Source organism: Amyelois transitella, chromosome 7, assembly GCF_032362555.1.
Source record: "Amyelois transitella isolate CPQ chromosome 7, ilAmyTran1.1, whole genome shotgun sequence".
In the NCBI taxonomy this organism is placed as follows: Eukaryota; Metazoa; Arthropoda; class Insecta; order Lepidoptera; family Pyralidae; genus Amyelois; species Amyelois transitella.
This window is the reverse complement of record NC_083510.1, coordinates 9,376,253-9,403,471: the sequence shown is the minus strand read 5'-3', so window position 1 is coordinate 9,403,471 and position 27,219 is coordinate 9,376,253. Positions and strand designations below refer to the sequence as shown.

Sequence of the window (27,219 nt, the reverse complement as noted above, 5' to 3'; positions counted from 1 at the left end):
GATGATAGAATAACTATGTTCTATCATTAAGCCAAACAGTTGAACGTGGCCTTTCAGTCTTTTCAAGACTGTTGGCTCTGTCTACCCCGCATGGGATCTAGACGTGATGATATGTATGTATGTATGTTTTGTGTTTAATATTATATCACCAGTATTTTCATCATAGGCATATTGGTCGACGCTTTGAGTATCAATTGAGATTTAGGTAATGAAGTAATACAGTAAAAATTATGGTGTTTTATATCATACGCATACGATGTTAATTACCCCTCTTACATACACACAAATAAAATTATATGCCTTGAACACTTACACAGATCTCGATCAAATGACCGTGCTAGGCAACCGCCTCTTAAAATTATTTTGTTAAGTTTTTAAAGATTTAATAACTCTGAAAATTAAATGATAGCGAGCTTAAATTTAATTATTTTTATTTGGAATTGTTAAAAGAAGCTTTATTTCTATACAATTTATAATCTGCGTGTAGTTTCAATGAGCGGCATTATCCGGAGGCTTCATGCGAGACATGCGCGTCCGCAAGATTGACTATACTGCCTGCAGTTGCAACCCGCCAACCGAACCGTTTACACGTATTCTTATTTAAATTTTTTCTTTTTTTTTACCGCGAGTGTTAAACGAAATCTTTGAAAATCGAATTTTCTGAAATATCATCCTCACTGAAAAGGTTAGAATTTTTATTTGTTTTTTTAAAGTGTCTTTTTGTGATCCTAGTAAGTATATGGCCAGTTATAAAAAAAAAATTGAGAAAATTAAGGCTTTTCTTGTCAATCATTTAACGGTTACATGCACGGTAAGGAAATTCTTGGGAATAATTCTTCTATTTATATTCTTGTTTATGAGGCGTTATATCCTGACTGTGTAAACTGCTACCGGTTATGATAAATTACGTAATAAATTTAAGTTTACATTTATACTAGGTACTTTATAAACAGCGTTGACATTAGAGTCTTATTAATGCAAGAAAAAGGTACTTAAATAATATAAGATGTTAGTTTTGTAATAGCAATGATTGAATACCTATATATTTTTTTTATTTTGAATTTACATTTTTCTTATTTCATAAAATAATAATACTTATATCATAGATAAAATTAAATATATTTAACTTGAATTTTTTTTATCAAATTAACTGTATCGTATCTTTTATCTTGATCGAATTGGGGACGTACTTGTGATAGGTCAGGTCAAGCAAAGAAAGGTACATAGATATATTGGCAAGTGTATTCTCTGCCTATTTCCCCGCATAAGGGGCATGATCAAATGTTTCTGAGCATTAGTCGTTCGTTTTCTACGAAATAATTATATAAAGTTTGATACTTTTCCAATGTCTCAATTGTTTGAAAAGATTAGGTCAAGTTGAAAGGAAAATGTACTTGCAAATTGGTTAAGTAATTTTTTTCTAATTACTCTAAACACGCAAACTACCGTTTATTATACTCTGGAAAGCGACAGTTAATGTTGTTTATTCACTACTTTCAATAACAATATTATGAAAAGAAATTCATATGTGTATTTTTGATTGGAACGAAAAAACTCAAAATATACACTTATTTCACTCCGTATCTCTCCAAAGGCGACTAGAGGAAAAAAGGCTAATAAACTTGGGATTCTTTTTATAGGTAATTGGCTAGTAACCTGTCACTATAATTGGCAATTATGTTTCATATGAAATAAAAATTTCTTCTCATAATACAACGATTATGAAACAATCTTTAGAATACGAAAACAGACCAACGCGGTTCCTGATTCCATTGTCAGCTTTAGGCCCACGAACGATAGTTTTGCCAAAGAAACAAAATGACGTGATGTGACAAAAATTTGCACCAAATTTCTTTCATTCTATTTTGGTATGGGAGTAACCCAAAAAAAAACATGCTACGAGGAAAAAGCAGCGACTGTCAGCTCAGCAAATTTTTCTAGCTAGCAAAATTTCTTAATTCCAACCGTAAAATATTTATAGACGTAAATTTGAATTGAGTTGAGTTAAGTGAGTTTATGTGTAATGCTCTCAGAATAATTCAAAAGTTTTGAAGAAATTCATCAAGATCAGTGCATCTTTAAAAACTCGCACTTTCTTTGTCTCTAATTAACCAAAAATTCATACCTCATCACCTAGATATTTTAATTGACCACATATATAGTGAAAGGACTTTAAATATCAATTATCGGATTGTCCTTGGGAAAGTGACCTTGTTTTCAAAATGTCGTCCAAAATATCTGGTCCAAAATCGATTCATTACCAAGCGCAGCACTGCATTGGTCTCCTTTACTTTAACGATACTTTTATAGTCCTAAATACAGACATACTTTTTTTTTAAGTCATAATAATTTTAAGGTTTAACGAACTGTGTCAAATATAGAGAAATATTAAGCTAAAAAGGACTTTTAAATAGTTTTGCTATGTTATGCTTAACCCATAAAAGGTTCGTGTTATGTAAGAGTAAAAACAACCTTTGCTAAGTTTGACGGCCTCTGTGGCGCAGCGGTAGTGAGTTTGTCTGTAGCACCGGAGTTCCCGGTTTCGAATCCTGGCCAGGGCATAATAAGAAACGTTATTATTTATTTCATTTAAGAAAAAGCGCCATAATCAATTCATTCGCTGACAAACTAATTACAAATACTCCGTTAGGTGTTAAATAGAGCCCGACTCAAAGAATTAAAACTATATCAGTAAAAGTCGACCTTGAAGTGCGCAAGAGTTGCTCAACACTTGCACTGCGCAGGATGCATAACCTCAGGATGGGGAAGTGTAGGCGAAATCAGTTTTACACGTTAAGGATATAACTAATTATATAGTATGTACTATTATATTATGTGTTAATATCAATAAATATTAACTTCCTTTGTTATGTGTGGTCTAGGCGAAGAAATCAATAGTTTTATTATTCCGATTTATATGTACCTATCATTATCATTGTTTAAGTATTCATTCATTCATATAATCACGTCCATATCCCTTGCGGGGTAGACAGAGCCAGCAGTCTTGAAAGACTGATAGGCCACGTTCAGCTTTTAGGCTTAGTGATAGAATTGAGATTCAAATAGTAACAGGTTGCTAGCCCATCGCCTAAAAGTGGAATCCCAAGTTTATAAGTCTATCCCTTAGTCGTCTTTTACGACAAATATAGGTAAGAGATGGAGTAGTCTTACTCTTTATTATACTGGTGCCGGGAACCACATAGCACTTACGTATTTCAAAATGTCGAACATCACTTGATAATTGTCACATCTTTTTGGGTTCACAACATTGGTTGTCGTCGAATAAATTACTTAAAGCTAACTTTAGTGCCGCTTCCAAAGCGTCAGTGCATAAGAAGCGGTAACAGTCACAATTTGAGTCTCATTCCTCTCAATCTTATCGAGAGTGTTGGCTCTGTTTACCCCATAAGGAATAAAATCGTGATAAAATTATGAGTGTAGGTATTATAATAAAGGACTCTTAGAGTAAAATATTATTTAATTGTTGTTACATCATAATTTACATTGACAGTATAAATATTCATTTAAGTATGTTCATACTGTTAATGTGATCATTTAGCGATACGTTATACCTAATCAAATCTATAATTAAACTTCATAAAAGTATGTAAATGAAGCAACACATAGACTACAATTTACAAGTACAAAATACTCGTACAAATCTCTTTATAGCGGAAACACAGGTAGAAAAGATGATACAGTCAGTTCGTGTCACTATGGCCTGTCTTCACAAGACGTACAATAATTTACATACGTTATCGTTACATTGAGTTATCGATAGAAAATATTCAATATATTTTATGTCTTTATCCCTCACTGGGTGGATAGAGTCAACTATCTCGGAAAGACTCTTAAGATTACAGAGAAAAATAGTATGTTAATTTTAATCTTTACTGAAATGCGTATGGTTGCAAAGTTGGACGAAATAGTTATTTGTTCGTGATATGGTAATTTACATATAAACATACATTTTATCACGTCTATATCCCTTGCGATGTAGACAGAGCCAGCAGACTGATAAGGCTGATAAGCCACGTTCAGCTGTTTGGCAAAATGATAGAATTGAGATTCAACTAGTGACAGGTTTTCTAGCTCATTGTCATCCCAACATTGTAAGATTATCCCTTAGTCGTCATTTACAACATCCATGGGAGAGATGGGGTAGCCCTTTTTTATTGGTGCCGGGAACCACACGGCACATATGGTTATTAACACATGCAAAATACACTAACAGCTTAATTATTTCTTAACGGCATTTCTTCAAAGTATAAATACCATTGATTTGTTAAGCTTTTTGAGAATTTCTTCTTTTTATTAACTTTGATTTTTTTCTGCCTGCCTGATCTTTGCGTCTTGAAAAGGAACCCGAGGTGCGAATTTTGATATTGTTATTGTAAATTATGATGTTATTAATGAATTAATTCGTAACTTCAATAGATTTTACTTTATAATTAGTGCTTATTTATGTATTTGACAATCAGACAATGTGTCTTATTGTCAAATACATCTCTGAAATAACATACCTAAGTAATTTTAATTCAGTATGTTGAAAGATTTTTTTTGACATATCTCTTCATGTGTTGTTTCTTCTTTTCCTACTCAGACTTAAAAATTCAGAAACATATTTAAACTTGAAATTTTCGGCTAGGGTTGATTGGAAGAGATTGCTTTATCAATTCGACCGCCTTTGTACCTCATTATCTGTGTTTTTTTTATGTTTTTCTTTTTCTTATGGTGCAATGCAAAAGAGTCTATCTATCTATCTATCTAAGTAAATTTTTGAATCTCAATTCCATTACTAAGTTTTCCAGTTAAACTTGGATTTTGAGTCTCGTAACTATTAGCGCTGTGAACCATGAATTAGATTTATTCTCTAAATAGGATACAAGGTGTAGCTTAATAATTAAAGCATAATAATGCCTATGTACTACCTATCGCTTTCAAAGCGCGAAGGTAATTGAATCGGCGGAACAAACTACACTGCAGAATTTCAACGGATGTCAATTTACAAATAAAGATCTAAAATCTAAACCGTATGTCTAAAAATATAAGAATAAAATTTGTGATTTTGATACAAATATTATGGCAATTTAAATAATAAGATATGTAAACACTGTACTATTATATCACTGACTAGCTGTGTCCGCGACTTCGTCCGCGTAAAATAGTTGTTTTGGGTATCGTTGCAGCCCTCAAGGATGAATAATTTTCTCCTTTTTTTACATTTTCCATTATTTCTTTGGTTCTTATTGTTGCAGCGTGGTTTATTCGACGCAAAAAGAATTTTTCAATTCGAACCAGTAGTTTCTGAGATTAGCGCGTTCAAACAAACAAACAAACTCTTCAGCTTTATAATATTAGTATAAATATGTAAAAAATAAGTTAATTCCATGTAAGAGATAAAGACGTGATATCTGTATCTGTACCCACAGGTCATTAAGCAACCACTTAACCACTGGACCACGGAGGCAAGTGAACCATTATAAAACGAAAGTCAGATAAAAAGGAACATGAAAGTTTCGCGCCATTGATGCGTCTAGCTGATAAAAGGTTTGCTATGACAAAGTCGCATGCGTGAAAGTAGGGGAATGTAGGTGAATTGTAGTGTCCGACCGAAGCTTCGGCTTCGGCTTCGGCTTCGGCCACCTTCGGCCAAAAAATCCACCTTCGGCGAAACATTCGGCTTCGGCCCAAAACCCGACCGAAGCCGAAGGTTTCGCCGAAGGTCCGAGCGACCGTCAAGTTGAACGAACTGTTATGAAAGAGGCGAGATAAATGAGGCGGCGGGGAGTCACTGTCAAAATATCACATTGCTGATTGCATGCATCAAAACAAGTCCGTACGTGTATTTAAACGAGTGTTTTTGTAAGAAATCAAATCATTATTTTTTACCAGTAGGTAAATCACAAACTTTTATTTATCTCTAAGCCAACCATCTCTATGATATATCATCAACTTCTATATGAGACAGTCAATATATAAACCTTCAATATTGAGGTTTTGAAATAATTTGAAATAATTGTATTGTTTGAAGAATGTGTGCTAAAGATATGGAAGGACTATTTTGAAAGTTTATTTGAAAAAAAGGAAGGATATAAGAATGATTTCTGCTATAGGGAAGAAAAAGAGAATGAGATGGAAGGCGAAATTGAAATGTTCGAAATTGTGGAAGCACTTCAGAGTATGAAAGCGGGTAAGGCTGCTGGGTATGACAGAGTGTCGGTCGAGATGCTAAAAGCAGGAAAAGGCGTAGTAGCTAGTCAGTTGTACTGCCTTTCCAATGTGTGTTGGAGAAGCGGCCGAGTACCAAAAGATTGGTGTAAGGCTGTTATCGTGCCACTTTACAAAGGAAAAGGGTCACAACTGGACTGCAAAAATTATCGTGGTATAAGCCTGCTTAGCGTCGTCGGCAAATTGTATGCTAAGGTATTGATTAATAGAGTCAGGAATGAAACTGATGACAAAATATGGGATGCTCAAGTGGGATTTCGAAAGGGAATGGGATGTACTGATCAGGTCTTTTCTTTGCGGTGCATAGCCGAAAAGTTTTTTGCCAAGAGTCAAAAAGTCTATTGCACATTCGTAGATCTGAAAAAGGCCTATGACAGAGTTGAGAGGAATGAATTGTGGTCAGCACTTTCTATGCATGGGATGAGCAGTCTCTTAATACGAGCACTGAAATCCTTATATGAGGATTCGAGTGCTTGTGTCAGGATAAACGGAGCGCACACTGAGTTTTTTTTGGATTGAGAAAGGCGTTAGGCAAGGATGCGTTGCGTCAGCGTGGCTGTTCAACCTATTTATGGATAGTTGTTTGACAGATTTGAAAGAGTCTGAAAGTGGATTAAGGATGAATGAGTTACTCGTCAAATGTCTGCTCTATGCCGACGATCAGGTTATACTGGCGTCATCAGCGGAAGAGTTACAGGAGATGGTAAACTGTATGCATGAAGCTTTAAAAGAGAAAGGAATGAAATGTGAACGTAAGTAAAACTAAAACACTGGTTTTTGAAATGGAGAAAGAAATGACAGCATGTAATATTTTGATTGAAGGAGAAAAAGTGGAGCAAGTGAAAGAGTTTGTATATCTAGGATCAAAGTTTACATCAGATGGCAAGTATGATAGTGATATTGAAAGAAGAGTCAACGCGGGGAACATGGTGAATGGAGCTTTGCATGCCTTTATGAGCAGTCAGAAACTATCCAATAAGGCTCGACTGGCTGTGCACAGGGGCGTGTTGGTCCCGACATTAATGTATGGGAGTGAAAGTTGGGTATGGCAAAAGAAGCATGAAAGCAGAATAAATGCAGTGGAAATGAGAGCATTAAGGAGTATGATGGGTGTGAAATTGAGTGACAGGATAAGGAACAGCGTGATAAGGGAATGTTGTGATGTGAAAGAAGATGTAGTTACAGGAATAGAAAAGGGTATGTTAAGATGGTTCGGTCATGTGGAGAGGATGAATGAAAGCAGGTTGACTAATCAGATATACAAGGAGAGTGTGGAGGGAAAGGTCGAAGTGGGAAGACCTAGACGAAAGTATCTCAATCAAATTGAGGACGTCCTGGTAAATGGTCAGGTCAAAAGTACCCGAAACCGCCGAGCTTGTATGAAGAGAGTTATGAATGTGGATGAAGCGAAGGAAGTATGCAGAGATCGTGGCAAGTGGAAAGAGGTAGTCTCTGCCTACCCCTCCGGGAAAGAGGCGTGATTTTATGTATGTATGTATTAATTGTAGCTTGTAGACAATATTGAACAAAATTAATTACTGAGTGCTGAGAGAATATAAACCTTCGGCTTCGGCTTCGGCTTCGGCCGAAGGTTGTGGCGATAGCCGATTAATCGGCTTCGGCTTCGGCTTCGGCCAAAAATAGACCTTCGGTCGGACACTAGTGAATTGCCAAAAATTATAACGTTTGATGGAAGAAAGTTCGCGCTCTATGATTTTTGTAATAAGTACAGTTACCACTTTTATTAGTTACACTGATTTACATTACTACGCCAAAGTCAAATTTTTGTACAAATACTTTTAAAGATAAAAAATTTAGTGCCGTGTGGTTCCCGGCACTAACCAAAAAAGAATAGGACCACTCCATCTCGTTCCCATGGATGTCGTATAAAGCGACTGAGGGATAGGCTTATAAACGTGAGATTCTTCTTTTAGGCGATGGGCTAGCAACCTGTCACTATCTGGATCTCAATTCTATCATTAAGCCATACAGCTGAACGTGGCCTGTCGGTCTTTTCAAGACTGTAGGCTCTGTATACCCCGCGAGGGATATAGACGTGATTATAAGTACATATATTTATGTAAAATTTTTAGCAAACGCGCCAAGTAAACCCGCTAACCATGTTAATTATTGTACAACTTTTATGAGCGATATAGCAGGAGACACATTTAATCACGTATTTAACTCTTGGGAAGCAGATCTTACATGTCTTAAAAAAAAAAAAAAATTTAATTTGCATTTCAGAGATTTTTCTATCACATTCAACTGGCCACAATATGTCGAACATAATATTGATAAAATGCGCTTACTCAATAAAAAAATACTGCCTTTGTATTAATTAAAAACTACTGCCCAATAATATCATGTGCTTAATTTTCATGAAATGTAAAGTGTGTCAGATGTGACTTAGCATTATTTTTAACGTACGTACTTAAATTATGGTATTTATTTAATTAAATGGTCGATGATGTGATTGTATGAAATATGAAAAAAATAAATTAGAATTTGTGAATACTAAATGATATTTTGGGCTCGTACATTTCAAAAAAAGGCCTTATGTCTTTAGAAGTGATATGAACCGTTTGATAAGCAGTAGATACTACGAGTTCTTAAAAAGTTCCAAACTAATAATGACAAGACCCATTCTTTTTCCATACAATTTTTTTAAGGTTAAATTATATTCCTTTTTAAATTAAAAAGAAAATCTTAATAAATTCGATTTTAAAACACAGTTTTCGATAGGTATATTTAGAGAGATAAACAAATGCATCAGCATTGATCAAATTCTTCATTATCCCTTACCGGGTAGGCAAAGCCGAAAGTCTTGAAAAGACTGTAAGATTTTTTTTTTCAATACTATGTTACAATTACAAAATAATTTTGCAATTTTCCTACTAGGATCAAAGAGTACCAAATCTACTAGAAGTACTATTAATTCGAAGAAGAGCTGTGATATTGACCTATCGGATCTATGTCATAACAATTTCATTACCTATTATTTTTCTCGATAGAAAACAGGCAATGTCATCAATACACGCGACGATCATAACCGTTTATAATTGGAACCTTACCGCATTGTGGCTAAGATTATTTTTCTTTGCGTGAGGTAAAAGTTACCGTTGCGTAATAAACGATAATTGTCGAGTATTTTGTGTTTGAGAATTGAGGAATGAAGATGGACGTATGGTAGCGGTAAGTGGCTCAGTGAAATTTTTAATGTTTTTCATGTTGTTTTTTCGTTGTTAATTTTATTACAGTCGCGTGGTTTCTATTCCTATAAGTAACACTAATTTTTTGAAAATTGTAAGAGGTGAGGAAAACATAGGACCACTTCATTACTTTCTCGAAAATGATATATGAAACGATACTATAGGAACAATCACTTTTGTCTTATTACAAAAACCATTGTTATTCATCTTATATGCTAAGGTCACAATTTGATTCTCAATTCCATTATAAAACCAACCTGCTGTTTGTGGTCTTTGAGTTTTTACGGACTATTGGTTCTGACTAGTTAGCAAGGGATAAACACGATTTATGTATAATATAAGCTGGATGACGTTACCCTGTCAGATCACCGTGGTTAGTGAGCAATTGATAACTCTCATTCTATGGATTGTGAGCATAAGTGGAACCCGGGACAAGATTATATTCATCTTTGACTTGGAGATAAACTTTGAGGGCGTTTGACCTTTAGTTACTTTCCTGAAGTTTGACTTCAATCTTCTTTTTAAGATAAGCATGATGAGATCTGAAGCAAAAGAAATACGTGTCTCGTCCTGACTGTCCTCGTGTCTTGAAAATAATTTTTAGGTTAAAAACCCCGACAAGAGAATGGAATAGCTGATAGTTCAGTAAGGTAAGATGCACGTTTCATTTACATACATAGAACTGTAACTCAGGTGTAAAAAAGATTAACTTATTTTTACATAATCGATTTCACGTTGTGTGAATGGTAAACATAATTTATGGACTTTAATGTTTGCTATATATATTTAAGTCGATGATATAAGCGAATTCGTCGGCTCTGTTTGAGTTGAAAACCAGTTATTTTACCAGTAAACGATGTTATTGTTATAATTGTGTTTTTGATTCAATAATTTCTGATAAAGAGGTCAGAAAATCTGAAATAAAGAGAATTATCCTGTTAATATTAACCTAAGAAAATCAGTACCTAAGTCTACATTTATTTTTTTATATTTGTCATCAAACAATACTACCTAAAGGAGGCCCAATTTGATAGTGACGACAATAGGCTGTAAATGTACTTTAAATAAAATAAAAGAATGTACGGAAATTTATTAAGGACCATCTCCAACAGATGCTATTCTATAAAATTCCATATATCTAAACATTATTCCTATCGAAAAAAAATATCAACATAGAAAAGGCAAGGTAGACCTATAAGGATAGAAGGAACTCTCTCTCTGCACCTCTTTTCCTCGATACATATTATTTTATTTTAATATTAACGTGGGGATTTTCAAGGCAAGATTCAAAGGCGTTATTTGAGCTTGCATGCACCATCTTAGGTCTCATCTTGGTTACCTTTAGGCATATTGTGATCAAACGCACTCAAACTATTATAAAAATAAAAGCTAAAAACTTCATTAGCCTTAATTATTTCCATTACATCTTCCTAGCGTTAGTCCCAACTATGTTATCTCTCTGGAGATAACTGATGGAAATGGAGTAACTCAAGTCTTCAAATTAATTGCTTGTAGTTATATACCGCACACAATTTAACTTAGTTTTGATGTGACGTGAATGAATGAAGTGAAATAAGTATAGAGGGATCGTGGTAAGTGGAAATATTAAGACTGCTTATCACTCGGGAAAAGAGGCATGATTTTATAGTATAAATAATAATATAAGAATCACGAATAAAGCATGAATTAAAATAAAATAAGTAATAACAAAAATAAATGAACATAAGGACATATACCCATCACGAATCCATAAAAAAATAAGACGGCTTGAATTTTTTTTTAAATTAATTAATGTTTGCTTTCCTTGCGCATAGTTCGTCACACGCTTACCCTGTTTCTGTAATAAATGGTGTACAGTGGCATTAACAGAAGGGTTCGAATGTCCGTTCTCTATGTTGATACTCTCAATTAGTACTAGGCCGAATCGATTACTGATTGTGCAGTGTTGTTTATTACTAATTGCTCAACATGTGTCAATATACCGATTTGAGCACTTTACTTGCATACGCTTCGGTAAGCATGCGACAGTTGCATCATGTACGCATACAATGTATTGTAGCATTGACATGCAATTCTCAACAGTCTAGTTAAATGGGAGTTTAACTGTTTAATTGTCTTCAGGTATAAAACGATTTTTTTTTTGGTTGACCTGAAAATGAAAAATTATAATTAATTATTCGATTAATTAATTTGAACTTTACAGTAGTTTTTGAGTTTATTCGTTACGAACATACAAATATACATATTTTAATCTTTGTCTTTTTATAGTGTGGATGTGGATAAAATTAAAAATAAAATTTGCTTAAGTTTGATAATGGTATGATAACTATTATGCAGTTAAATTAGGCTTTTACAATTTTCGTCACTTGGTCCTGAGATATGTCACGACCACGACACAGATTCATAAAGAATTAGATATTATGTTTTATGTAAGCTGATATGGCTTTCTAACAACAGTATGATCGGAAGTTCACGTTATATAACTTCACTAGTATTGTGAGAGTCCTCGCTTGTCTAATATCTCAATGGATACAACAATACCCAGTATGTATGTATACTAAAATTATCCCTTTGTCAAGTATTTTTCCGTTACGGGAAAGAAAGCGCTATAATAGTCTTAAAAATACTAGGCCGCTCTTCAAAACACTCGGCCAATTTTTAAAAATTTAGGTACTCGGGGCGAGTATCATTTGTTTTATAATAAGGTTTATTATACAGAAACAGGTTTCTAACATTGCTTATCCTAAGTTCATATGTTGAAACCACTTAGCACAGGAGTTTGCAGTCAATCTAGGACATTAGGTTGCAGAGAAATGTCTATGTCTTGCCTAAAGTGTTTGACTGGTTAGCGATTGCCAAAGATGTGTTAATTACTAGTTTGACAGATGTTGATGGTAGACATACATGCATACATAAAATCCCGCATCCGCATTTAGCCAATGAAAGAAATTAAAAAGCAGTATACCTACTTCTTTTGCTACATCCACATTACTCTTTACATGTAAGCACGTCTATTTCGGGTACTATTGACCTGACCTATTGTTATACTTATAGATATATATTAAAAGATAGTGGAATATGATATTAAATTGAGTGTCATGGTAAGGAAAAGCGTGATAAATAAATGTTGTGATGTCAAAGAAGATAAAGTGACAGGAATAGAAAAGGGAATGTGTAGATGTTTTTGGTCATGTTGTGAAGATGAATGAAAGCAGGAAGCAGGGAAAGTTAGAAGGGGAAGGTTAAGGAATGTACCTTGATAAAATGAGAGACGTTTTGGTGAAACGTCAGGTCAATAGTAAAAGATGTATGCAAGTGGAAAGATGTAGATTCTGCCTAATTCTTTGAGAAAGAGACATGGTTATAATGTAAGTACCTATGTCAAACCTCTTTTGATATTTTATTTAAACTTTTTGTACCTAAAATTTCCAAAAGATGCACTTAACGCTATATGACATTTTTTGCCAGTCGAACCCTTAGCGTATTCCATTTTTCACAGCTATTAGTATCAAAGCTATAGGTTAGTTCAATGATAAATCTGGAGGACAATGAACCCATATCACCTACTTATGAAAGAGCAGATTGTCACGAACTTGCAAGTGCATCAGTCTAGAAGTGCACACTGTACATACGTATTTTAGGTCAGTAACACACGCAACAGTCAACACTGCAAATTATTGAAACCACTAAACGCTAGACTTAGCCTTACGAGACCGCAAACCACAATCCTAGGTATACTATGGCACGATGAGTAAATTGCTTTGCTAACTTTTTTAACTACCTATGAATCTTTTTTTTCTTAACGCCGGATGTTTGTTACATAAAATAAAGGTAATATTGATATTTTCGATTTAAGACAGTAGAATAACAAAATGTATAATATTTCGATGCACGTTCATTCGCTCGAGGCAGGTGCTAAGGTATGATTAGAATCTCACGGATCTATTGAAAGAGATTACTTTAAAGTTGATCTCATATTCTATCGTAGATCTATAGTATAAATCTTTTCTCAATCTAAGATTTTTGAAGGTAAATAAATCATTCTATATTGATCTCCTAATATACATAGATAGGGGTAGACAGAACCAGCAGTCTCACAAAGATTAAAAGGCTCAGCTGCAACCTACCCACATACAACTTAAATTTATTTGCTCCTGTCCCAATTTCAATAGGTCTTCACATTATGACATTCACGTGATGAATCTATTCTTGAACGTCCAAAATAATAGTTACTTGTAAGTTTCTCAACGATTTCTTAACCACTAAGTTAAATGTCCGAGAACTCATAACATAAAGTGTTTTAGGCGCTGTAACGACTTGTGAAACATTATCTATATCTATTACTATCGGTGACATCTCCATTACTACAAGTCTTAATATTTCCTAAACAAACAATGATTTAGTAAGAATATACTATGAAGTGCTTTGGATGATGAATATTAATAATTTTGAACTTGTAACAAAAGAAGTTATGGGGTCTTCAATGGCGCACTCTCTTTTGCCTTCGTACAATTACGTTTATTCAGTATCCCTTTAGTTTCTGTTTAAATCACCTTTGCGCAGCTATGTCTTCGAGAAAATTGTCAAAAACTTCTGTATTTTATCCAAAAGGTGTTGACCATCAAAATATGTTGTTGTGAAAACATTCTTAATACTTTGTTGGTTTCATGTATTTAAGATTGCTAATTTTTAAGCCGTTTCGGGTAATTCTAACATGTTGATATATGTTACTTTGACTGTTGATATATTTATCAACTTAATAAGGGGTGTAAAACTTATGCAGGCTTCAGACTAGAATTTGTGTGAATTTGAAACCAGGGTTACTTTATATTTTCGTCACATGTTTACTCTAAAGTTGTAACTCTAATATCTCTGCAGCTAGTAACAAAAACGAAAAAACATATCAGCGATTAACCCCGAGTTATTACTAACCTCTGCTGACTGAGCACAAATCTATCGACGTACATGCACTGTCATAAAAATATCTTAAAAGTAACGTTGCAAAATTTTGCAACGAACTGGTCAATCACATACCACTAAAGCCTTACGAAACGACCAGTTTAACAGATTCTTATGAGAACCGTCACTGCAAACAGTTTACTCCAATCCACGTGTCACTTAAATTAGTCATAGTCGACTAGTCTACTTGAACCTCCATAGAAGCAAAAGCGCATACAATTTTCAACCGAACGCACATTTCGAGGCATCTATAAACTGGTCGATGATTGCACACCAAGTAAACATTTGCAGTTCATATGCACTTTAAGTCATGGTAATATGTATATTTTTCGTATGAATCAGTTATCAACCAGTGGTTTCGAAACTGCAAGTGGCTGTCCTAAATACCAACTTCCAAAGCCGCTGATCGGATATCCCTTGTACTCTCACTAAATGTTTTCGACTATTAAGCAATAAAACAGCTAATTAAATTGTTGTAAATTGGCTTATTGTATGTCTACACCGTTGTTCACATATTTATTGCATGTAAAATTTCATCTTTTATGGTTAACGGAGATTTTAATGTCACGAAGGGAAAAGGTCAATGCGGAGATGTGGATGTGGTTACATCCAATTATAATTCGAGATGTGTGCTTAGGGATTTCTTTATTTGGGGGACAGATCGATTAACTGACAACATTTTTCCTTTTTAATTATTTTTACTTTTAATTAACCATTTCCCAAGGAATCAATAGTAGCCAGTGGCTCTACGTTATAGCCACTTCTACTTATAGACCCATCCTCCCGAGGTCTTGTCCACGAAATTTACACAGTAACAAGAACATAGTACATACGTATTAGTTATAAAAAAAAACAAATCATTTGCAATGGCGGACTTATCTCATGAAGGGATCTCTTCCAGTCAACCGGAAAACAATAAAGGAATTAGATAATTAATTAATTAATCTTTTTTACAAAGATTACTAATATTGGGCGATGATGATGATTTTTATCAGTCCGGGAAGAAAAGCGTTAGTATCTAGTTTAGTGCGAGGTTTAAGGACTCATCTACTGACTTTAAAGTAGGTTTTTAATATTTATATATTTAAACGCGATTATTTTGCAAATAGTGAACCGACTGGTTATTATTGTTTTTTGAAAAGAAAATACTGCACTCTACGTTATATTAATAACAAAATATGTCTATGATCAAAAAGACTATGTACGTAAGAACAAAACATATCAACACCAAAGTTTCTGAGAAGACTACAAAATGCGCAAAAGGCTGATGATGTCTTTCCTGCCGCGTATTAAGGGTCACGAGCGTAATGTTTTCCTAACGTTATGTAAACTTGGCGGTCAATAAGGCTCGAAATATTTCCGGAATACAGTCTGTTACTTGGATTTAAGTACAGTAATTTTGTTACGGTGTTCATATTATCGGTAAGGGTCTGCGACTTAAAAAATCGTGTCCTTTCCGTTTAATAAAATGCTAAGAAAAAGGGCCTTATCCGTCTCACAAAAGTGCATAGATTTGAATCCTACCGTAGCCATGCACTAGTGACTTTTTGAGTTTGATAAACCGATGATTGTATGTGAGGGAAAACATTCATCAGACTCACTTTGCGCTTTAAACTCCAACACGATATCATAGTTTGTTGATTGTTTTTATTCTTATCAACCAAAAATTATACTTTATCTTGAATTAATCAAACTTATTGCTAGTACCAGAGACATTTTATCTTGAACCAATAAAATAAACGTTTTATTTTATTTTATCTAATCAGTATAATTGTGAAAGCGTAACAAACAATCGAACTGGACTTTCGCATTTATTACAGCTATGTACTAAGATCTTGTCCTGCAACACTTAATGATCATCTGAGTTAATGGATTCAATCACAACTTTCATTGGAAAAGTTCCTGTGAACAAACTTTAATGACTACAATCATAATAATCACGTAAAAGAGATGTCATTGACCTTAGTGCAAACTGTTTCTATTTCATATTAGTCTCATAGGGAAACCATAGATAGGTTGTTTCTGCCAGCTGATTTACTTGGATTGTTAAATTCAGTCAACAAAATAATTTTTGACGGCCTCTGTGGCGCAACCGTAGTGCATTTATCTGTGACAGCAGAGGCCTCGGGTTCGAATCTCGGCAAGAGCATGATGAAAAACGAACTTTTACCAATTGGTCCGGGTCTTGGATGTTTATTATAAAAAATAGTAACACAAGTCTTGAACTTACTTCGAAGCTAACTCAATCTATGTAATTTGGCCTGTATAAATTTATTTATTTTAATAAAAAGTCTTATTAACTGATACGCAAAAGAGATGGAATAGTTCTATTCTTCATTGCCAGGAATCAAGCGCTACCAATAAAAATCCAAAACACAAATACCTACAAAAGGCATCATTTTTACGCATCCTGGAAATCGAATCTAAGACGTTTCTGTAACTATTTGACATTAAATCTGCAGAAACAGATTTGCCGCATGATGATTTTAACCTATTTAGATATATTCGAATATCATGATAGGCACAAACATAGGGGTTGGGATGAAAGGGTGGGTCTGACCTCTCTCCGACACCCACCTATAGTTACAGCATGTTTAGAATTTAACTTTTGTGAACAAATTATTGAATGTTGGTCAATTTTCAAATTGATGATTATATCATTTGGAATTTAATTAGCAATTTTAAAAAGAGTATGTGATTGTTATAAAAAAATCTCTTGTACATACGAGCATCGATTGGTTTATATTTTACAATCGTAATGCTATTTACTCTTTCTGTGAAGATTATAAAAGTCAATCACGGGAAAACCTAATAAACTAAGGATTCTCAATTAGCCGATGGGCATGCTACGATTGTCACTATAAAAATCTCATCTCTGAACATGACCTTTTAGTCTTATCAAAACTGTTTATAACACGCATGTCTTTTCTTCGTGACCTATCCTGCATGAAATATATTTTCCTATTACAATCACATACAATTTTGGAACAGCCTGTAGCCAACACCCCCAATCGCCCACCTTACTTGCCGCAGCGGGAGAGCCAAACTGCTCAGTCTGGCATCTGACGCCGCCGAGGTCGGACGTATGGTTCCCTTTTCAAAATTTAAGTGATTGGATTATAATGTGGTAGTTTCAGTGCTTTTTATTTTCACAAGCCATGTCTTCCATATTTATTTATACTGTTCATTTTATCTAGGAATTTAAGGGTACGTATATGGTATAGGCATAAGATACATATTATCTTCGATTATAAATGTGAATTCAAACTTTATTTTTGGAAAATTTTATTGTAATATTTTATTAATTGAAAATTTAAGGTTTATTTTATTAAAATGTTATTTTTTGGTCTCGTTATAAATGTTTAAAATCGTCTTCTTTTAAGATAAGATAGATTTGAATTTCTATATGATGTAATAATTTATGTTTACATTAATAATCAAAGTTATATTTTATAAGCCAAATAAATGAAAAATAATGTCCCATTTTATACGGTTCTTGATAGAATTAAAGTTACCTTTGTAATGAAATGTCAAAGGTCAATAAGATCCAAAGAGATCAATATGAGGTTCTGACAGATTGCTGACATAGATAATGTTTGTATATGTTTTGTCATATTTGATTGCTCTTATTAGATTATTTAATATATACCTATTGCTTATACAGAAACTTCCTCCCATCTAACTAAATATATTCTACATTCCGTAAAAAGATTGGCATAAGATTTTTTAATGCACCGTTAGATAGTTTTTGTCCTATATTGGTATCTAATGAAATTCGATACAAAGATGACAAAATTTAATTACCCTATTAACAAATAAACAAAAATTAAATATAGCAATAGATGCCATATTTATAGAGTATTTTTTGACTTATGAAATATTGAAAGCAACGAATAAATTCAGAAGTAATTTAGTAAAATAGTTAAAATTTCGTAAATTTTATATGACAATTTTATAATTTGCGATTGGTGAAGTACCTAACTGGGTTATTTTTCATTATCAATATGACCCAAAACTTGTACTGAAAACATAGTGCTCATGCTTAATGTAGTGATTTTATCATAATTAATTTAGTAATTTCTCTTTTTCCAGAATACCAGCAAATCATCAAAGTATACAATGCTCAGAGGTTCATGACACCGGCGCCGTGAAAATTAGTACGAAAGATGTCGCTGTCAAATAATTCATTCGCCAAGAGTTACCATCGGCTGTTTGTAGAACTAGCTGGTAACTATATTTCTTAAGAATTTTCATCTCGATCATAAAAATTATAATTTGGTTTAAGCCATTAAGTAATTCTATCGATAAGAGATTTTGCTTATTTTATTTATGTAGGATATTTTTTAACAATGTTCATTCTTTTTGATTACAAATTGGCGAGACGCATGAGGCTTACTATTTAACTGAAATTTATTACGTCAATTCAGGCAAATATAATGAAAGTTTCATCATTGCATGTTATCTTATAATATAAATTATTTATAAGAATAGGACCACCCCATTTCTTTCCCAGAGATATCGTAAAAGGTGATTAAGGGACTTTGCTTATGGTACTTATAAACTTGGGATTCTTCTTTTAGGCGACGGGTTAGCAACCTGTCACCATTTGAATCTCAATTGTATCATTATTACCTATCAGTCTTTTCAAGACCGTTGGCTCTGTCTACCCCGCAAGGGATATAGACGTGATAATATGTCGTGTCATATGATGTCATGTTTATATGACCTAATTATGTATACCTACGTATGTATCTAAAGGGATTATTGTTTCATGATTGTGTTTTCGATTTTAAGTTTAAGTGATATTTGATCTTAATTTAAAAAATATCTATCTGGCATTTTGAACAACAACTTAACACACGTATTACCTATTTTTTGTTTCAGTCAGTTCATTTGTCTGTTTATTGATATGTTCATGTTATGTAATATGTACAAACATTTCAAGCCATGCGCATAAATGGTAGATTTTTCCATAAGGTTCTTTTATCAATAATCATAATATTAAAGTACTGAGGTATTATTACGTAATGATTTGATTTAATTGTGACCACATTCCTGATTGAGAAGATAATAAAAATATTTGTACCATCATAACAATGGCATTAAACAATAAAAATCATTCATCATTCTTGATATTTTTCATAATCCATTAAAATTAAAATTTACGCAACCGCTCATTAGTGCCGTTAGAGAAGTGAATTTTGATAATGACAAAATATGATATGTTTATAAATAAAGAATTTATTAATTAAAGAGCTTTGAAGTAATCACAGGCCAGAACTATAAGAATCAGACAATGTAATTAATGGCATAATATAAAATTTAAGTTCGAGGGAAAGGCCAATAAACTTAAGTGTTTTTAAAACGTGATTATATGTATGTATGTATCAAACCCAAAACCTACTTAGGTTTTTAGATCAACAAAAAAAAAAAGAAAAAAATTTCTTAGAATAATTTGTTTACATTTGCATTCTTAAAATTTCAGAAGATAATAAAAATATTTGTACCATCATAACAATGGCATTAAACAATAAAAATCATTCATCATTCTTGATATTTTTCATAATCCATTAAAATTAAAATTTACGCAACCGCTCATTAGTGCCGTTAGAGAAGTGAATTTTGATAGTGACAAAATATGATATGTTTATAAATAAAGAATTTATTAATTAAAGAGCTTTGAAGTAATCACTGGCCAGAACTATAAGAATCAGACAATGTAAATGGCATAATATAAAATTTAAGTTCGAGGGGAAGGCCAATAAACTTAAGTGTTTTTAAAACGTGATTATATGTAGGTATGTATCAAACCCAAAACCTACTTAGGTTTTTAGATCAACAAAAAAAAAAAGAAAAAAATTTCTTAGAATAATTTGTTTACATTTGCATTCTTAAAATTTCAGATCCCCGGACTAATGACTGGTTCCTTATTACAAGCCCAGTGCCAGGATTGACCATTATTTGCCTGTACTTATGGTTCACATTGAAATGGGGCCCTCGTTACATGGCCGACAAAGAACCTTTCCAGTTGAAGAAAACTCTCATCGTGTACAATTTTATACAGGTTTTAGTCAGCTGCTGGCTGTTCCATGAGGTTAGTAAAGTTTTTATGATTTATGTTCACTATCTGAATCTCAAAATATATCGTCACTACGTCGTCTAGCTGAGCAAGGTCTTTCCTCTTTCAATATTTGTCTTTCTCCACCCAGTACATAAGAGATGATATAATGTGTAGATTCATACTGAGGACTTATATCAATCTCTTTGTTAAGAGGTCAGCTAATATTAAAATAATATTAATGAAATCATAACTAATATAATAAATGCGAAAGTAAGTTTGTTTGTTTGTAATCCCTTCACGCTTATCTACTGAACCAATCTTCTTGAAGTTTCACGTACATATATATAATGAAGAGTCTGAAGAAGGACAAAGGGACATACCATTTATTCCAGTAAATATAATAATTTCCGTGGGTTTTTCGAAAACCCTTTATTTTGAGTTGTAGTAATGTAAAATTATTTTCATACCTTTGAATGAAATTTTTGAAAACTTTATTTTTCTTATAAAATTTATTTAAAGATACACAATTTATAGCAGACTCTAGTTACACTTATTCATCTGATCATTTTCAGGGTCTTGACTGTGGTTGGCTAAGAACGTACAGCTGGAAATGTCAGCCAGTAGACTTTTCCAGTTCACCAGAAGCTATTAGGGTGAGTAATATGAAATACTTATACACACTCGTATTTAAATTTAGATTAAAAATATTGTAAGGATTTAGGTAAACTTTGTATTCTAGAAGAGAAAAAAATTCATAAAATTGTAAAATTGATGGTGTACTTAAACTCACAATCATGTTTAAGAGAGCTTTAATGATAATAATTAAATTATGTCTCCAATAAGTACTTATGCTGTATAATAACTACAACAAGGAATACTCGTATTTATCTCGTAAAGATAATGAGCAGACGTCACCATAATAATACCTGTTATTAATAGACGTTCAATGTTTCTACGTTGCCAGAAGGTATAAATTTATTAATCTTCAGAGATTTAATCTGTTATTTCCAGTTCTGGTTTGTAACCACATTAATCGTGACTCGTGACCAAAGATGTATTTCCCATTATATAGAAAATATGTAGTATTTATTCTTGTGAACACTATGAGCATTTCGCAAAAGATGATATTGGAAAAGAACACTACCTTTTGAAAATACGAGTTAACAGCCAAGACTTGAATAATAATAAGTTGGTCATATCATTTTCATCAATATAAATAGTTTATTATGCGACTTACATTTGGATGTCTTAATTGAATACCTTAAAGACTTTTAAAGGTATAAAAATAACATTAAAAAAAAATAAATAATTGAACTTCCAGGTTGCTCGAGGCGTTTATATATACTTCCTAGCGAAGATATCCGAACTACTCGATACGGTTTTCTTCGTCATCAGAAAAAAGGAACGTCAAATCACCTTTTTGCATCTCTACCATCATACAGTCATGCCTATGATTTCTTGGGGAGCGACGAAGTACTACCCTGGGGGACATGGCACCCTCATTGGTGTTATCAACTCCTTCGTACACATCATCATGTACACGTATTACATGTTGGCAGCGATGGGTCCGAAGCTCCATAAATATTTGATATGGAAGAAGTATATTACGACTTTACAAATGGTAAGAGTAACTTTTAGTTCTGGATTTACATTTTCTGTACTATCTTATGGTCAATCCAATATATGGCAGTAGTTTCTTTCATCTAACGGGTGCCGTGGGGTTTCCCGGCACCAAAAAAGAATAGGACCACTCCATCTCTTTCCCAGGATGTAGTAAAAGGCGACTAAAGGATTAGCTTACAAACTTTATTCTTTTTTAGGCGATGGGCTGCAACCTGTCACTATTTGAATCTCAATTCTATCATTAAGACAAATAGCTGAACGTGGCCATTCAGTCTTTTCAAGACGGTTGGCTCTGTCTATCCCGCAAGGGATATAGACGTGACCATATGTAATGTATGTTCTTTCATCTATACGTAGGTATTTCATTATATGCATTGTGGTTTTGATCTTCATTTTACTTTTAATCCTAATTTGCGGGGAAGAATCTAAATCTTTAAATGCTTTTCCCTTAATTCTTTAGTCTTAAATTTTAGACCTAAAGAATTTTTCACTTAACGTTCAATCTTGTCTAGATAAAATTTTGCTTTAGCTCTTATTCAAGCAGCCATTTAAAGTGTTCTTAGTGTTTTTATAACTTTACTCCATTAAAACCCATGATTTATTAATAAGTCGCTTACACTATAGTCTAATGCTTTTTATAAATGATTTGTAATTACTTAACGCGTATTGTTTGTTTCTTATTTCAGCTCCAGTTTTGCATTGCTTTCTTGCATTCTTCTCAGTTACTCTTTTACGACTGCGGTTACCCTAGATGGTCCGTCGTGTTCACACTTCCTAACTCAATATTCTTCTACTACCTTTTCTACGACTTTTATTACAAAGCATATGGCAAACCAGGAAGCAAGAGTAAGAGGAAACTCGAAAACGGCGATGTTAAAGAAAATGGCACTAAAGAAGTTTTGGAGAGTAGTAAAAATGGATATAAAGCTACGAATGGAATTAAAAATGGTCATACAAGCGAAGGAAAGAAAGTTGACTAAAGAGAGTTTAAGGCTTAATATAAAAAAGCTTGTTACAAGCAATTTGTAAAATAAACAGAAAAATTTGAAAATTATTGTAAATTTTACGAAATATTTTAAAGAACCTGGCATTACAAATGACAGCCCTAAGTTTATGGTACTCGTAATGTTTTTTTAAGAATTGCTGTAAAAATTAATCTCTCATTTGGAAAGGGTTCATCAAGTAGGTATTTGTATTATAAAATTTATAATGGGGTCAATAAACGTTGTTGCTAAAAGTACTTATCATGAAATTGATTTCAGCAATGAAATTGAAGGTTACCATTTTGTAGCGGCAGCCACAAGATTAGACTTTACATTTAATTTATCCTTAACTAGCTTTCCGCCCGCGGCTTCGCCCACGTGTAATTCGGTTATATATAGCGTTTTTTAATGATCTCGACAGGGCTTTTTCTTCCACAGGCTGAAATCTTGTTACAACTGGAATTAAACATAGCCTGTGTTACTCAGGGATGATGTAGCTTTCTAATGGTGAATGTTTGAAATCGATTCAGTAGTTTCGGAGTTTATCGATTACATGTGTAAACAAACAAACATATAAAAAATAGATTGTTCCTCTTTATAATATATACAAATACAAATCTATATAGAAAAAGTAAAGCGAGACAAAATCATCGTCTCAAAAGAAAAAAAAAACAGGATTTATAGGACGAAGAGGCCTTACAGGATTTCCTTGTAAACAATATTTTTCATAGAAACATTCAAACATGGTAAATAGGGTAAAATAGGGATTTAAAGGCGTGATGTTATTAATGTTATGCATGTATGTACATAATTATGTATGTTATTATGTATGTTAAAGAGACGACTGAAAGTTGTCATACAAAGTCTTTTTTTTTAAGGATGGGAAATCATCAAATGACCTCTCCCGCTCTGGGTGGAACGGAAGGGAGTGTCAGACTTTTACTGACTAAAACCCACCTCCTTCCTTCAGTTGCCCTTTGCGTTCCGGGGCCACGGTATCTCGTTAGAACTTTCCCGCAGCCCCGGCTCAGTTTATCCCGTTTCCCCCCCTTGGGGGTTGACATTTCAAAAATCCCTTCTTAGTGCTCACTTATGTTACTAAAGGAACCTCTGTTCAAAATCTCAGACTCCTATACCGAGCGGTTTCGGCTGTGCGTTAATAAATCAGTCACCCAATCGCACCCCCTAAATCACGATTGGAGGGTAGTTTGAAAAAACTTATAATGTCAAACATATTTACTTGCCTATGTACGTGTTCATGCCAAGTTTCAAGTTTATAAACCCAAGGAATAAGATTTTTCATAGAAACGTTTTTACCCCTTTTCCCCCCCTTGGGGGTTGAATTTCCAAAAATCCTTTCTTAGTGCTCCCCTACATATCCCAAGGAACCTACATTCCAAATTTCAGCTGTCTACGACCAGTAGTTTCGACTGTGCGTTGTCTGTCAGTCAGTCACTCAGTAACGGAAGAGTTTTATATATATAGATGATGAGAGAGATTCAAAATTTGTATCTATTAATATTACACTAATAAAGAATTTAACTACTTCACAAAAATATGATACAGGCCGATTAAGTCTGGCTATACTTTTCAAGATAATCTTAATAGTAAAGTTATTGTTCAATTCTTTAAAGCTAATGAAGCTATCTCATCATTGGGAAATTATTGTGCCAGTGTATGCAAATGTTACCACAGATGTAAACGTTGTAAATAATTATTGATTATTTAATAATAAATGTTTAAATCATGCTCAAACACTTATGGTAAAAAGCAGGGTATGCCCAAGGTTCTCACGAAGTTTGGATAGCATTAACTGCTTGGAATAAAAACATGGAATGGGTACTTTGCTAAAATACTTATTAACTTTGTGTAATTATCAAAAGATTTAACTATTATTTATGTTATGCCCGCCCTTAAATGATTACGACCAGGGTTGCCCTTAGTAAAATTTTCATTGGAAAAAACGCGATAATTTACTATAATTATAGTGATCGTGTTTAATAAATGTTATCTTTGTTAGAACATTTATTTCAAGTGAGATCGCCAATGCTTCTTGATACTCTTAATTACTCGTATGAAACATACGACGAAGACCTTATTTTGGGCTATACATCTATTTCAGTAGGTCTCATTCACTTCCGATATTATTCAATGGTTGGTTACCACAATTTTGCTTAAAATTTAATTAAGCAAATATTTGTACAGATAATATAAGTTAGTTTTAATGGGTTGTAATCAACGTTGTACTTATATTAGATGTAATTTATTCACTTGCCATTTTTAGGCAAGAGGGTGATAAGAATATTAGGTAGAAGTAAAATATTGAAATAATTCTTCCAAAGCGAGATACAGGACTCTCTGCAATAAATTAATTAGAAATTTCATGAATGTGATTGATATTATAGTTATTGTTGACAATCATATTATTAAAAGTTATAATTAAGTATGCTGATAACGATTTAACACTTCCCTATTTTCCTAAACACAGAATTAAAGATGATTGCTAAACGCTTTTTTCATTAATAATTGGACTTTTCCTTTTAAAAACATGTTAGAATTTTGTATGAGTGCAATTTTAGAAGTTGGGTCATGAACTTCTAAGGTTGTACTCACACAAAGTTCAAATATATACTGTAGCTTGGCAAAACAATATTTTCTTTTAATTACTGCGTAATATTTAAATTAGGTCCTATTTTGTCGAATGTACCTGTTATCACTGTCAATTATTTGTTGTGGTAATTTCTCGAACTTACTTTGGGACTACCTCAATGTGTGTGATTTGTCCCTTTATAAATTTGTTTAATTTAGGACAATCAGAAAATATTCATATTTAAATACTCTATACTCTGTGGCAAAGAAAGCAAACAAATCACTCGATTTTTTTAGTACAGTAGGTGTAATATTCAGAATTACTTCTTCTAAATATTGAGTTATTAGTACACAAATTAGCGCGGGGTGTTTGTGATTTTATGTCATAGAGTAAACCAAATCCCTTTTTACTCAACTTGGAAAAAAAGGGGAGTTTTTTTTTTAAATTCTATTTTTGATGTTAACGTGGCAATTACTATCAAAGTTGATTAGATTTTTATAAGATATTTTTATTTGGGTTTTCAAATTGAAAAGGACGCATCTATGAATGTTTTCAATATGGGCTAAACCCTTATTGCTCTGGTGCTATTCTTCTTTCGTATGTTAGTATTCCATTTTTTAAAGCAGTAGTTTTTAACTATCTAAGAAGTTCATTTTTAACTGTACTGAAGCCACTTAAATTCAGACAAACTCTATGTCTTTAGCCTCTGACTTTTAATCATTCGTTAAAGAAGTCATACTTCAAGTCAACAACAAAAAAAAAACTATTATTATTGCTATCAGTCACGAAAATAAAGATAAAACATCTTATTTACTTTTGAGTAATAGCATAAAAGGGAGTTTCGAGGAAATGTTAAAGTCAAAATATTCCGATAAGGCAAAAACCAGGCTTGGATATCAAAATGACCCATGGGGCTTTAAACAAATTGCCATCGCATACTTATGTTTAAACATCTCTTGGGTTTGACGCAAAGTCCTGATAGTTTGTGATATCTCTAGAATTACCACAAGAAGTGTAGGACAAAAAAAAATGGATTTCTAATATTTATTCAGTACTAAAGCATGACTATAAGCATAACACCGAATATTTTCTGATAGTATGCACGTAATAGATAAAAGATTGTATTTATAACAATGTGTTCGAATGTAAAGTTATTTCAGTACACGCTTTTGTTTTATTTTTAACTCCTATTACCAAAATTATTAATCCACATCCATTTATTTCATAAATAGCAATGATTGTCACTCATCTGCGAGTGACAAACAAGTAACTAATGACGGCCTCTGTGGCGCAGCGGTAGTACGCTTGTCTGTGACACCGGAGGTCAAGGGTTCGAATCCCGGTCGAGGCATGATGAGAAAAGAACTTTTTCTGATTGCCCTGGGTCTGGGATGTTTATCTATATAAGTATTTATTATAAAATATAGTGTCGTTGAGTTAATATCTCGTAGCACAGGTCTCGAACTTACATCGAGGCTAACTCAGTCTGTGTAATTTGTCCCGTATAAATAATGTATCAGAACTCTTGAAAGCAATACGTATATAGCCAATAAGTTACTAGTT

At 33.2% G+C, this 27,219-nt stretch overlaps 1 protein-coding gene across 3 annotated transcripts; it reads left to right on the top strand.

Moving 5' to 3' along the window:
- Positions 1–545: 545 nt before the first annotated feature.
- Positions 546–26,823, top strand: LOC106130238 (elongation of very long chain fatty acids protein 7). Of its 3 annotated transcripts, none has more exons than XM_013329039.2 (6): positions 546–685; positions 18,492–18,626; positions 20,303–20,493; positions 21,033–21,113; positions 21,782–22,081; positions 22,770–26,822. In XM_013329039.2, the coding sequence occupies exons 2-6, from the start codon at positions 18,566–18,568 to the stop codon at positions 23,061–23,063; spliced, it is 927 nt and encodes a 308-aa protein (XP_013184493.1). In that variant the 5' UTR covers positions 546–685; positions 18,492–18,565; the 3' UTR covers positions 23,064–26,822. The 3 variants fall into 3 exon arrangements, with proteins under 3 accessions (XP_013184493.1, XP_060801174.1, XP_013184494.1); XM_060945191.1 differs by lacking the exon at positions 546–685 and adding an exon at positions 5,531–5,550 and having other exon boundaries at positions 22,770–26,823; XM_013329040.2 differs by lacking the exon at positions 546–685 and adding an exon at positions 17,475–17,606 and having other exon boundaries at positions 22,770–26,823.
- Positions 26,824–27,219: the final 396 nt, after the last annotated feature.

What these genes read in the sequence shown, in the direction of transcription:
- LOC106130238 (XM_060945191.1), top strand. Translation starts at nt 18,566, where the DNA reads ATGTCGCTGTCAAATAATTCATTCGCCAAGAGTTACCATCGGCTGTTT. An exon ending in GCTGTTTGTAGAACTAGCTG is followed by an intron (nt 18,627 to 20,302) that starts GTAACTATATTT and finishes TTAAAATTTCAG; the next exon opens with ATCCCCGGACTAATGACTGG. An exon ending in GTTCACCAGAAGCTATTAGG is followed by an intron (nt 21,114 to 21,781) that starts GTGAGTAATATG and finishes TTGAACTTCCAG; the next exon opens with GTTGCTCGAGGCGTTTATAT.